A 13,292-nucleotide genomic window follows, 5' to 3' on the forward strand; every position below is an offset into this window, starting at 1 on the left:
TTTGTCTCAGCTCTGCTGCTGGCTCCAAGCATTCCCTTAGCAGGAATGTTCTCTTTGCAACATTGTTGCTTTGTTTTTCAGGGTGCTCTCAAGGGACCCCCAGCTACAGCAGCTCCCACAGCCTTTTCAGAGGTGCAGTTGCTCCCTGTCAGAGCAGCCCCATGGCCAGACTGGGTGTGTCTGGGGAGCCTAGCCCCTGCACCAGCACCAGCCGCAGCACTCCTGGGGTAGCCTCCACACCGCAGACTCCAGTCTCCTCTTCGAGAGCTGGTTTTGTTTCTGGTGGGGATAGGCCCTTGACCAGTGAGCCCCCTCCAAGGTGGGCAAGGCGAAGAAGGCGGTCAGTGGCCAGGACTATTGCAGCCGAGTTGGCAGAAAACAGGCGATTGGCACGAGAACTCTCAAAGCGGGAGGAAGAAAAACTGGACAGGCTGATTGCTATTGGTGAGGAGGCCAGTGCTCAGCAAGACACTGCCAATGAGCTCCGCAGGGATGCTGTCATCGCAGTCAGACGTTTGGCAACAGCAGTGGAAGAGGCAACTGGTGCTTTTCAGCTAGGCCTTGAAAAATTGCTTCAGAGGTTGATTTCGAATACCAAAAGCTAGGAACCAATTACAAAAGGCTCTGTTTCCTAAACTGGTAGAAGTCTATTTTCCAAACCTGCCTTCTGAATCCCTGGCTCCTTTTCTATGTCCTCAGAAAAAAACATGGATGAACCATGTATATCCAGATAGTACAAATATAATTGCTAATTCATTTTCCCAAGATTCTCCACCAAATGGAAGACCTTTCAGAAATGCCAGGGGTGGCCTAATAGAAAACAATGGAGCCATGTTCTAGAGAGCTGGTTCATCGTAGCTTTGTCACAGATGTGAAGCAGTTTACTTTACCTCTCTCCAGCGGTTTCCTCATCTGTAAAATGGGGATCAATAATAACTCCTGCCCTGCCTACCTCACAGGGTTGTTGTGAGGATCACATGGTTCATAGATGTGAAAGAGTTTAAAAGTTTAAAAGCACTGTACACGTTTAAGTTATTAATGCATATGGCCTTGGCTGAGGTAAGGCACATTAGTTTACAAGATTCAGGAGTATGGATGTATACTGTGACTTCATTGCTTGAATCTTTCCTTTGCTGGTCTAACTTGACTGCTTCATGGAGTTTGAAATCTTAATTTTTAAAATCCTTGTGTGGCTCATTAGACTAGTATAAGCACAACCTGTATTTGTACCTTAATCTCTTACGTTTCCACTACTGTGTCTCTGACATATCTACTAGTAAGCACTCTTGTCAAACCGTCTTTCTAGCCTTCATTTTACTGGTTCTTAGTCTCTTATCAATATAAGGAAATAAGAAGTGCCAGGGAGCCACCATAGTGTGTTATGGTTTATATCGATAATCTTCAATATAAAATATTGGCCATTTTATAAAATATTAAATGTATGTAAATTCTTTGCATTTCATATTATTTGGGTCCCTTGATATGCCTAAATTACATCTTGAAGTTTCGGTTGCCATTAGAACATTGTGGAAACAATTCAGATTATATCAGTTTCCAATCTGCTTTTTAGCTGTTTTCATTCTTTTCTGTTATTTTTTGTCTAGTATGTTATACAGGGTAAGCCCTAGAAAACTTTACTTTTGAGCTTTCCAAGATTCCTTTTTCTCAGATGTTGTAGACAGAAGTTTATGTAGTTAATGGCATCTGGTGGAAGAGAACAGCTTTGTTTCCCTTTTAACTTTGGGAACAGTAGAGGATGGTGTGGATAAAGATTGCCTGCAATAGATGACTCCTTTTAAGCACTAGCCCTGAACAGATGAGCCTCCTCCCAACCTCAGACATACACTTGGAGAGAGATGAAGGTGATAAGCCACACTTCCGATTTACTCTAGAAGGGAAGACATTAATCTCTGTCATTAAACTAACTTAAAGCTTTTAGTGGTTTACTTAGTACTTTTAGGAATACAAATAGGAATCCTTGGGATTTAAAAAGTTTTCCCATAATCTAGAAGTTGGAAAAAAAGAAAAACAAAGAGTGGGCATGTTGGGGGAGGTTTTATTTTCTATTTTGCAGCCCCAAGTGCTTAGCTGAATGCTGGAAATGCACATGGGTGGAGAAATGGTCAGAGCAGCAGTGGGAACGTACCCAGAACCATGAGTAGACAGCAAGCAAGCCGCTCTGCCAAGCCAGGGGTGGAGGTGTGAGGCAGCTGGTGTGGTAGAATATGCTGGAATCTAGTTAGAATTCCTGGATTCGAATCCTGTCACAGTTTGTTTCATCAGACAAATCATTTGCCCTTTTCTATTATTACTATTTTTTATGTTTTTGAGACAGTCTCACTGTTTTGCCCAGGCTGGAGTGCAGTGGTGCAATCTTGGCTCACTGCAACCTCTGCCTCCCAGGTTCAAGCGATTCTCCTGCCTCAGCCTCCCAAGTAGCCGGGATTACAGGCGTGAGCCACCGTGCCCATCTAATTCATGCCTCAATTTCTTCATCTCCAGATTGAGGGATTTGTACTAGATTTTTTTTTTTCCTAGTACCTTTCAGCTCTAAAAAATTTTGAAATAGCATAATAAAAGGCAAAAAGAAAATGAAATTTTAATTGTAATATTTTCTGTCACAGCAGCATATGTATATTTGAAATACTGGTAACAATTGTAAGGTAGCATTCTCTGGTATTAATATTTATTAATATGCTCATGAACTTCTAAGCACCACACCAGACATACAGACTCTGCTTTAAAAGAGCATATACTTAAGGCATTGAAATGGATACAGCTATATTCATTGTCTCAATTGTCTTAGGCTATTATATGGAAAGATATATGTCAATTATAGGTAGGTAGGTAGATTTTCTGAAAAAACAGAAGTACTTGACGGAGAGTTAGGCCTGTATTCTATAAATCTATTAATGGTAGCTAAGTGCATAAGACAAGGATTTCTTTGAGATGAAAGGAGTGCTGAGGAAGAGAAGTGGAATTAATACTTGGATGTAGTATTGTGAAATTCAATGGGTAAAGTAACCGTAATGTGGGAATAAAAGTCAAGGGAAAGGTTTTGAATAAGTACACAGGAAAATAGGCTAAAATTATTAAGGGGAGGAAAACTGCAATACAGGGAGACAGTGTGCAAGAAAGCAAGCCAGGAATCTGCCTATGTGGTAGACCCAACCATTACTACCTGAACCCCCTTAGAAAAGCCTTTCCAGCATTCCATAACTCAGGTTCCTCATTTATAGAGTGGGAAACTCATAATTGTCCTACCTACCTCACAGGGGTGTTGTGAGGATCAAAGGAACAGATGAATGTAAGAGCACTTTCAGATGTGTAATGCACTGTCATGTAACAAGTGGGGGAAAGACTCGAGCACATTAGTGCTGGTGTGTGCCAAGCCTGTGGGCTGTTGACCATAAGGGATATTTAAGAAGGAGGAGGAAGAGAAGATGGCATTGCTAATAAAGGTTGTGAGACACAACCATAGGATTAACTGCCTCCTCAAGTCCATCGTGTAAATAAGGTGCTACGTATACCAACTTCCCACCACCTTTGTTTTTCTGTTCAGTAATCCTGGTGTGGACAAATAAAGTTTTCACTTGTATGTAGTTACGGATCAGTCCACTACTTTGTGATGATGTCTGTGGTTCTTTGTTGCCTCCATTCTTTGCTTTGCTTTCTCCTCTGCTAAGTGTCTTGCCTGTCTGCGGCCCTTGGAGCTATATGTACTTTCTGTCTTCAGAGGACAGCGGCCCTCTTTATACGGCAGTTGAGAAATAATTTTCCATTTCTAAGAGTTCTACAAATTCTGTAAAATATCTTTCCTGGCAAATTATCTTGTCTGGGTGGTAGACAGCCTACACATAACAGTATAAATTTTTCTGGTTGACTTAAATTCTAAAGAAAACAGAACTAGAAAGTGTCATGCTGAAATTCTAATATTGGTGCAGAACCCACCATGAGCACACTTTATCTTTTTTTCCTACTCCTACAGTGTTTGGCATATAGTTAATATTAAATACTGAGTTTAGGAAAAGGAAGAAGCAAAGAGTTTAATGGAAAGAATACTAAACTTTGTATTGAAGGTCTGGGTGCCAGCCAGTTATGCCATTAATTAGCTGTGTGACTTTGGGCAAGCTAGTTAGTTATCTCCTGTCCTATTGATATTTTAGGTGATAGAGAAGGAAGTATGAGGAACCTGAAAGTATTCCAGAGTCCGAAGCCAGATTAGTCCATTTTAAACCCCTTTTGTCTGCCTCTTAACAAGTTAAGGTCTCCAGATGCTCTGTAACCCTTCAGCAATTAGCCACTATGAATTTTCAATTTATCTTATTAAACAAATAGAAGTCACAGCTCCTTGGAAGAAGGGTTTAATGGAAGGATACTAGTCTATTTTATCTTAATTTCTAGATGACATTAAGCCAAGAATCAGATTTCTATCCCTGCTCAAGGGACAGAAGTACTGTGATCATTTACAAGATGAGTGGGAGGCAGCCTGGTAAAGTATGAATAATAGTAGTCTGATAGAGAAGACCTGGGCTCATGTACTGACTCTGCCCCTTGTTATCTTATAAGTTATTGCCCCTCTCTGAAGCTCTTTTTCTCTAAAATAATACCTGCCAAGCCCACCCAATTAGGTGTCGTGAGGATAAATTGAGATAATGTACATGAAAACATTTTGTAGTCTGCATAAGTTGCTTAAATCTGTTTATATATGCATATCTATAGTACTCTGCATCTTTCTATAAACAGCATTCATAGTTTGCTCAACCTTTTGGTTTCTGGAGTTGGTGTGTGTTCAGAAACCAAGCAACAAAAGATGGTCTTAGCTACTTTGGTTTGCCCTTAGTTTGCAACCTTCTCATCTCAGTGGTTAGGTCTTCAGAATCACAGGTGTGAAACTATGATATAAAATCATGGATATTATAAAAAGTCACCTCAAAATATATAGCATCTATTAATAGCAAGGTCAGAATACGAAAGCTATTTATTTTCAAATGCAAAGATCAGTACTTTAGTAGAATTACTATAACCCTTATAAATACTCCATTTCTATCTTCTGTAATATTTGAAGACTTAGTGTTAAGCAGCTTAATAACTTTGTTAATATTTTAATATTTGTTCAGTGATATTGAGAAATATAGTCTTCTTTAAACTTTATATATCTACAATACTGATTTTAATACTTAGCTATCTTTATCTTTCTTTATGGACAGCTCCAATGATCCGCAAGCTCAGAAATACATCACGGAAAGTAAATGTTTAGTGAGTATGGTTCTATTATTGCTTCCCTGTTACACAGAGTAATTACCAAGGTCATAACATGTAATGTTGATTTGAAACTTTGCATTTTTATTAAAATTTATTTAGCATAATTATACTTTATTTTATAGGTCATTGAAAAAAATGGGAAATTACGATATGAAATAGATACTGGAGAAGAAACAAGATTTGTTAACCCAGAAGATGTTGTCAGACTGATATTTAGTAAAATGAAAGGTATTTAGCAAAAGATATCTAATAGTTACCTTTAATGATCTTTTGAAAGTTGACCTTAAAAAAGAAAAGTTAGAGGTATTTTTAGATCCTGGGAGAAACAGAGTGATAGAACAGATAAGTAAGGACATATAAACTGTAGACCTGGTTGGGGCACTAATTGACTATGTGCCCTTGATGACTTGCCTTCCCTGACTTTGATTTCCCTATAAGTCATATAAATGGATTAGGCCAAATAAGAGTTCAAAACCTATTTAGTGGCCAAGTAAGCTTGGTGAATAGTGGCACTTCAAGATTGACAGTATTCTGTGAACAATAATTTAGGCAGATTAAGTAGGTCTGCTTTTATTAGCAGTTCAGAGAAAGGCTCTGAGCCGAGTGGTATTCTGTCGAACAATTTGGGAAATTCTGGAATAGATTGTTTATAAGGCTCCCTTCAGCCCTGTAATGATGTTAAGAATTTGGGGGATGGAAGGCAGTCTTTAAATGTAGAGAACTAACATTATGACATTGTGTCTTCACACATATGCGTTAGGAGCTTATTCTCCATGGAGTCAGTCTAATTTAGAAGATGGTTGATACTAAAGCCTAAGAGCCAGGGTCTTTGGAAAGCTGATTCTGTGTCCAAAAGATATCACCAAAACCACCAGAAGTGCTGCATGATTTAAGAGCGCAGAGAAGAAAATTGACATGGGGGCAAGGAAGTGAATTGGGAAATATGTTTAGTGAGATCTTTGTCATAAATTAATAAACCTCAGAAAGTATCACTTGTCATTTTTTTCTGTCATCAGAATTTTATATTTTTTAATATGCAGAAACGGCACATTCTGTATTGGGCTCAGATGCAAATGATGTAGTTATTACTGTCCCATTTGATTTCGGAGAAAAGCAGAAAAATGCTCTTGGGTAAGTATATGGGGTTTATCTTACTGGCTTAAAGGAAATACAAAATCACTATATAGTAAAAGCTAACATTATATTTGAAAGTACCTTAGGCAATAAAATTGTATTTGTAAATAATTTAGTAAGGTAATGATCATTAATATGTATTTTTTTTTTTTTAATGAAATGCCAAGAGTCTGGGTGTGGTGGCTCACGCCTGTAATCCCAACATTTTGGGAGACTGAGCAGGGGCAGACCACCTGAGGTCAGGAGTTCGATACCCACCTAGCCAACATGGCAAAACCCTGTCTCTATTAAAATACGAAAATTAGCTGGGCATGGTGGTGCCGCCTATAATCCCAGCTATTCGGGAGGCTGAAGCATAAGAATCGCCTGAACCCAGGAAGTAGAGGTTGTATTGAGCCAAAGTCGCGCCACTCCACTCCAGATTGGGTGACAGCGAGACTTCGTCTCAAAAAACAAAAAAACATATGCCAAGAGAACATAAAATTAAATATGGTGTACCCTCAGCTGTTTTGATCAGAAACATTTTAAATTACCTGGTTAAATTGACATTTATGAATCTCTTTGACTAGTTTTCTGTAATTAAGGTTTATGTGGGAATTACATGTGCAGTTTTAGAAAACGTTTGTGATTATTTCTTCACCTTAGATCTTAATCTAAACAAAAAAGTTATAGTTTTTACAGGTCATTATGCAAATGTATTGGTATGCTTTTATGCCTTTGCTATGCAGGATAGAGTTTCATACAAGGTTCTGGGCATTGAAGTTGCCTCTGAGGCAGACAATTGCCTTATTTACTTTTAAAAACTGAACACTAGATTAAAGAAATTGGAAAATTTCAAGTGTTTTATAAATTTGTCTTTCTACAGTTTTTTCATAGGCATTTTTTCTTTCAATAAATATGTATTCATTACTGTTTAAGCCACACTGTATTGAAGGTTGAGTAAATAGAGATAAACAGGACATGGTTTCTGATGTCACAGAATTAACAAGATAATTATGATAAAGTGTGGCAAGTACTTTGAATGGGGAAGTTCTGGATAGCATGAAGACAGGACACCTGTCCTAGACTCTGAGAGCCCCAAAAGACTCTCGTCTTTTGAACTTTTTTTTTTACATTGACATTTTTGAGAGCTTTATTTCTCTTACTCAGTATATGTGCTTTTTGCTTGCTTTGTCAAGAATATGGGCTCTGAAGATTACAATTTTAAACAAAGTGATCTCTTATAGTCATTCATTTGTTTTCTATATTCTTGCTTCTAAAGATCATTATCCTTCATGTTCTACTTATGAAATCTTAGTAGCTTTTGTATAGAATCTTTAGCAGAGCATTTCTAAAAATGTAGAATTGAACATGTGATAAATTAAATTCATTGAAAGCAAATTGTTCACAGAGAAGCAGCTAGAGCTGCTGGATTTAATGTTTTGCGATTAATCCACGAACCGTCTGCAGCTCTTCTTGCTTATGGAATTGGACAAGACTCCCCTAATGGAAAAAGGTAAAGGTCATATTTGAAGTTTTAAGTTTTTTGAGTGCAGAAAACATTTTAGATTATAGCGATTATATCGGTAAAGATTATTATGTAATGCAGTGGTTCCCAACTTTTCTGGATGGAAAAACAGACTCTTTCCTAGAGTTTTTCAAGTAGTTGAGAAAGATGTCCTAGGAAAGCACAGGAAAAACATAATGGGAGAGAAGATTGAGCTTTTATGCCCTTGTCGTATTGCCCTCATTTTGTCCCTTTTTTGAGGGAAGATTTGAAAATTCTAGGCCTGGCCAGTTTCTTTTTTTTTTTTTTTTTTTTTTTTTTTTGAGATGGAGTCTCGCTGTGTCACCCAGGCTGGAGTGCAGTGGCGCCATCTCGGCTCACTGCAAGCTCCGCCTCCCCGGTTTACGCCATTCTCCTGCCTCAGCCTCCGAGTAGCTGGGACTACAGGCGCCCGCCACCACGCCCGGCTAGTTTTTTGTATTTTTAGTAGAGACGGGGTTTCACCATGTTAGCCAGGATGGTCTCGATCTCCTGACTTCGTGATCCACCCGCCTCGGCCTCCCAAAGTACTGGGATTACAGGCTTGAGCCACCGCGCCCGGCCTGGCCTGGCCAGTTTCTAACTTAAGCTACCACACTGCTGATTTTTCTGCCAATTCCAGTTATTAGACATGTTTGCAAATAATAGATACTGTTATATACATTTGACAGGGCAGGAGATGGGAAATTTAACATGAGGTTTTGAGACTTCTTTTAATGGTGAAATACTAGAACATACTTATCCCTAATATAGCTGTCAATATGTCTTAATAGAATAGATAGTCGTTCAACTTTAGAGAAGTTAATTCAGATGCCGTGTTAATTTTACGTAATTGTTTCACCTCATTATTCGTATCTCCCAGTTAAGTAAATAAATATGTGTACACCATGAGGGAATTATTTTTAGATAAATGTGAGAATATCAAATTATGAGTTTTAATACATGGGGAATCAGGAATTAGCTCCTAATTTTGCATATGTAATATATCTACAGAACATGCAATTGCAGTAGTAACTTGCATAATATTAACACATAGAATTTCTGTGTTCAGTTCTCTTAAAATACACTATAATCACAAATCTCTTGATTTACTTTGAAAAGTTCGTGTTTTGAACTCCTTACTCAGAAGAATACAGTTGTATCTACGTGACTAAGTAAAAAAGAACTTTGATTTGGATGCAGAACGTCTCGAATCTAGGCTTGATTTGTCAATAAGTGACTGTAGACAACTTAGTTATTCATCTGAGATTTTCCGTTTCTTCATTTGTAATTTAAAGGGATTAAACTAAGTGACTTCTGATATCCAACTTAGTTTTAAAATGTTATTCCCTGATAACTTTATCTTCTCTTGAAGCAATATTTTGGTGTTTAAGCTTGGAGGAACATCCTTATCTCTCAGCGTCATGGAAGTTAACAGTGGAATATATCGGGTTCTTTCAACAAACACTGATGATAACATCGGTGGTGCACATTTCACAGAAACCTTAGCACAGTATCTAGCTTCTGAGTTCCAGAGGTGAGTATTAATGGCCTGAATAATACCTTCTGATTGAGGTTTTCCTTCAGATATTTTATTTTTTTTCCTAATTTATTTTAAGTTATCCTGCTGCAAAGCAGGATGTAGTTTTTTTCATTGCTTAGAAACTGGATATTTTCATATCTAGAGTTATAATATCCTGTCCAGGCAATTCAGAGGCCAGGCTGCCTAGTGCAGTGTGCTTGGATTTTTCACTTAGTGTAAAGAGACCATTAGATACTGAACTGCATGAACTTGGATTTTAATTCTTCACGTGGTGCTCTTCTGTCTGGATAAAGGAGTGTATAGGCACTGAGGCTTCATTGCCTTCTGAACAGTTTTTAAAAGTTTGGCTCTGGTGAAGATTCCATAACATTATCTTCATATTCCAGTAAGTTATTGTCTTACAGAGTATTTATCTTAATTACTCATCTGCTGCTAGGAATATTTCAGCCTTGTTACTGAGTATAATTACTCCAAAATTCTAACCCTTTTGGATGTTACAAAAGTCAAATATGTAAAGGTTATACTTTTTGGGTATTGCTGCTCTTAAAAAAAAAAAAAAGTAATTGAAATGGTATTTTAGCCAGTTTGACCTAATTGGTTGAAGAAGTCTTGAAAAAGTCATAATGTCTCACTTGTTTGATAAAGATCTATATTGCTTTTTGTTATAAAATAGATGTTGTTTAAACAAAGTCATTCATCACTATTTAGTAAGAAGTTTTAAAAATGAACTCATATTGGAGATGGTGGAATGTAATTTTACATATTTTGTTGTATGTGTCAAATTTATGTGAAGAAAGACTTGTAGGGTTTTTTTTCTTTTTAATGCTTGACAAATAATTTTATGCCATTAAACAGTGATTGTGCTGTGATTATAAAGGGTAAAATAGGAGACTTTGACGCAGTTACATAAATCTCCTTTAACCTCTGTGCCTCACCTGGGAAAGGGTGGTATCTACTCTACTTTCTTCAGAGTACAGCCTATTATTACAATTACATAATGCAGCAGTTCATGGTTATGTAATATAGCAATTCAGAGTATTAAGGAAATTGGTACTTCATTTTTCTTGAGGTGACCCCTTTAATTGCACAGAGTGTTTTAGGAAAGTTTAGAGGGATTCGAAGAGAAATACTGAAATCTGGAATAAAATATTGTTTCACTAATTTATTATTTTATTTATTTATTTATTTATTTAGAGACAGAGTTTTGCTCTTGTCGCCCAGGTTAGAGTACAGTGGTGCAATCTTGGCTCACTACAATCTCTACCTCCCAGGTTCAAGCGATTCTTCTGCCTCAGCCTCCCAAGTAGCTGGGATTACAGGCATGCACACCCAGCTAATTTTGTATTTTTAGTAGAGATGAGGTTTCGCCATGTTGACCCTGGTTGATCTTGAACTCCTGACCTCGGGTGATCTACCCGCCTCAGCCTCCCAAAGTTGGGATTACAGGCGTGAGCCACCGCACCTGGCCTGATTCACTAATTTATTATTGTTTAATAAGGATTATCCAAATTTTAGTTACAATATTGTAAATGGCCCAGTAATTTTAAACCTCAAAGGCTATGTTTTTAATTTAGATCCTTCAAACACGATGTGAAAGGAAATGCGCGAGCCATGATGAAATTGATGAACAGTGCTGAAGTAGCGAAACATTCTTTGTCAACCTTGGGAAGTGCCAACTGTTTTCTTGACTCATTATATGAAGGTCAAGATTTTGATTGCAATGTGTCCAGGTAAAACTGAAGTTCAAAAAACTTTTTAAAAAAATTCCAAGAACATGTTTGTTTAGGTATAATTTTCTTACTTTGGGTTTTTGTTTGTTTGAAATTTGTCAACCATCTATAATGTCTTTACTTTTGGGGTCCAGTTTTTGTCAGACTAAGTAGCTGTTACCCGAGTAATTACATCAGTTGTGATTGCTTGCCCTGTTATTTTATGGCTACAATTAGGAGTGTGTGAAGGCATCCTAGAACCTTCAACCTAGATCCTACAAGTGATAAAGTACAAAGGGAGGAAGTGCTGTAGTCTTTGTGTTGCATATTTGCTAATAATAATGATACAGCCTATTCAGACCCCTCAACAACATAATAGGTGACTTGGAAGCATAGTGAAAATTTCCACGTCTGTAGGATCTTATTTTTTTTAGGATTCTACTGACTGTATTTGGTTAAATTCTCTTTTCATCTGTTTAGTTTAGCTTCTTCATTTTCCCCAGGCCTTCATGAAGACTCTAGATCTGCACTGCCCAACAAGAGAGCCACTAGCCACCTGTGGCTGCTTAAATTTAACTTAATTAGGATAACATTAAAAATGCAGTTCCTCAGTAGCACTCGCTGCAGTTCAAATGTTCAGTAGTCATGTGGCTAGTGATTGGCAGAAAGGTCTGTTGGACAGCTATGCTCCAGATCTTTGAAGAAAGAGTTCAGGCTACAACTCAAAAGATAGAAAAGGCATTGCATTGAATTAGAATCTCTTTTTGGATAGAGTATGTGTATTTTCCTAGTTCCAGAATTCCTTAGGATTAAGTTTGTCCATGTCCTCGGTATATATTTGCTTTGTTAATCAGTAATTAAGAAGGAAATGAAATTTATAATTTTTCATTAGGGAAATTTTTCCTTTGTCACAAAGATTTCAACCATAAAAGTATGCTTTACTATCTATAAGGATTATAGATATTAATAGAGAGATAACATTAATTTTTAAGCCATTCATCTGCATTTAAGAAGTTCTTTATGAAGATTAGGGAGTACATTTTTCATGACTACAAATTTTTCTTAAAACTTTGTTACCTGCCAGCATTCAAGTTTCTCAGGGAGTACAGAGGGACTAAACTTATGTACAACATAGTCTCAAACTGTCAAGGAAAATCATTAGAAATAATTTTTAAAGTTTTAACATATAAAAATGACAAACTTTCAAATGATGGTTTGATTAGGTTCAATAGGTTTATTGTTGGGAATGCTATATGCTGGGTATGTGTTTTTAGATTTTTTATTTTTTGGAAGCTTATAAGTAGACCATAAACAAGATGGGCTTTCACTTGAATTTGATTTTATCTTCATACATATGTAGGTGAATGACCTAGACCCTCCTCTCTCCATGATATTGCACCACTCTTACCTAATACCTTATTCTGATGGTAAACCTGTCATTCAGAGAACTATCATATTAAGTTTTGGCATTACTCTTCACAAGAAAAGGAAAAGTGATATTTGTTTGATTGTACTGAGCCCTGTTTTGTCTTTCTCTTGTTTCTGTGTCTGTGTGTTTCTCTGTGTGTGTGTGTATGTGTGTACAGAGCAAGATTTGAACTTCTTTGTTCTCCACTTTTTAATAAGTGTATAGAAGCAATCAGAGGACTCTTAGATCAAAGTGGATTTACAGCAGATGATATCAACAAGGTAATGCTTTTACATTTTTCTTAGTTATTTTAGGTATAGTTTAAGACTTGGAATTTAGGAAATAGCTCTTGGTACTGAAAGAATATGTTTATGCATTTAAGTATTAGATTGTGTTAATGAATAAGGAAAAATTGATGAAATTTTGATTAATGGCTCTGGTGAACTCATTTTTGTATATTCAGTTTCCTAGCAAAACAGAATAATTCCTTTCCAGTGTATTTTTTATATGTAAGCATAGATAGAGAGATATTTGAATACTTACTATGTGCCAGGCACTGTTTCCAAGAGTTCTACACATATTAACTTGTTGAATACTCACAATAACTCTGAGGTAGGCATTATCATTTATCCCCAAGGTAAGCACTATTATTTATCCTAGTTTTGTAAGTGAAGGCACCAAGGTACAGAGATTAAGTGGCTTCCTGAAGATCACATGGTAAGTAGTAGA

At 37.0% G+C, this 13,292-nt stretch overlaps 2 protein-coding genes across 3 annotated transcripts in view; both read left to right on the forward strand.

Annotated features, from left to right (window-relative positions):
* The window catches only part of HSPA14 (heat shock protein family A (Hsp70) member 14), a 32,436-nt gene that overhangs the window by 4,938 nt on the left and 14,206 nt on the right, over positions 1–13,292 (forward strand). The window contains exons 4-10 of one of the 2 annotated variants that reach the window (NM_001265916.1): positions 5,211–5,259; positions 5,388–5,493; positions 6,306–6,396; positions 7,790–7,894; positions 9,279–9,440; positions 11,021–11,176; positions 12,742–12,844. In NM_001265916.1, coding sequence (NP_001252845.1) covers positions 5,211–5,259; positions 5,388–5,493; positions 6,306–6,396; positions 7,790–7,894; positions 9,279–9,440; positions 11,021–11,176; positions 12,742–12,844 — 772 coding nt within the window. The remainder of the gene's footprint in view (positions 1–5,210; positions 5,260–5,387; positions 5,494–6,305; positions 6,397–7,789; positions 7,895–9,278; positions 9,441–11,020; positions 11,177–12,741; positions 12,845–13,292) is intronic. The other variant, XM_028853309.2, reaches the window with a different exon arrangement.
* The window catches only part of MSANTD7 (Myb/SANT DNA binding domain containing 7), a 28,652-nt gene that overhangs the window by 1,154 nt on the left and 14,206 nt on the right, over positions 1–13,292 (forward strand). Inside the window, exons 2-9 of the mRNA XM_077945818.1 lie at positions 82–1,059; positions 5,211–5,259; positions 5,388–5,493; positions 6,306–6,396; positions 7,790–7,894; positions 9,279–9,440; positions 11,021–11,176; positions 12,742–12,844. Coding sequence (XP_077801944.1) covers positions 82–605 — 524 coding nt within the window. The 3' untranslated portion in view covers positions 606–1,059; positions 5,211–5,259; positions 5,388–5,493; ... (3 more) ...; positions 11,021–11,176; positions 12,742–12,844. The remainder of the gene's footprint in view (positions 1–81; positions 1,060–5,210; positions 5,260–5,387; positions 5,494–6,305; positions 6,397–7,789; positions 7,895–9,278; positions 9,441–11,020; positions 11,177–12,741; positions 12,845–13,292) is intronic.

Source organism: Macaca mulatta, chromosome 9, assembly GCF_049350105.2.
Source record: "Macaca mulatta isolate MMU2019108-1 chromosome 9, T2T-MMU8v2.0, whole genome shotgun sequence".
Lineage (NCBI taxonomy): Eukaryota > Metazoa > Chordata > Mammalia > Primates > Cercopithecidae > Macaca > Macaca mulatta.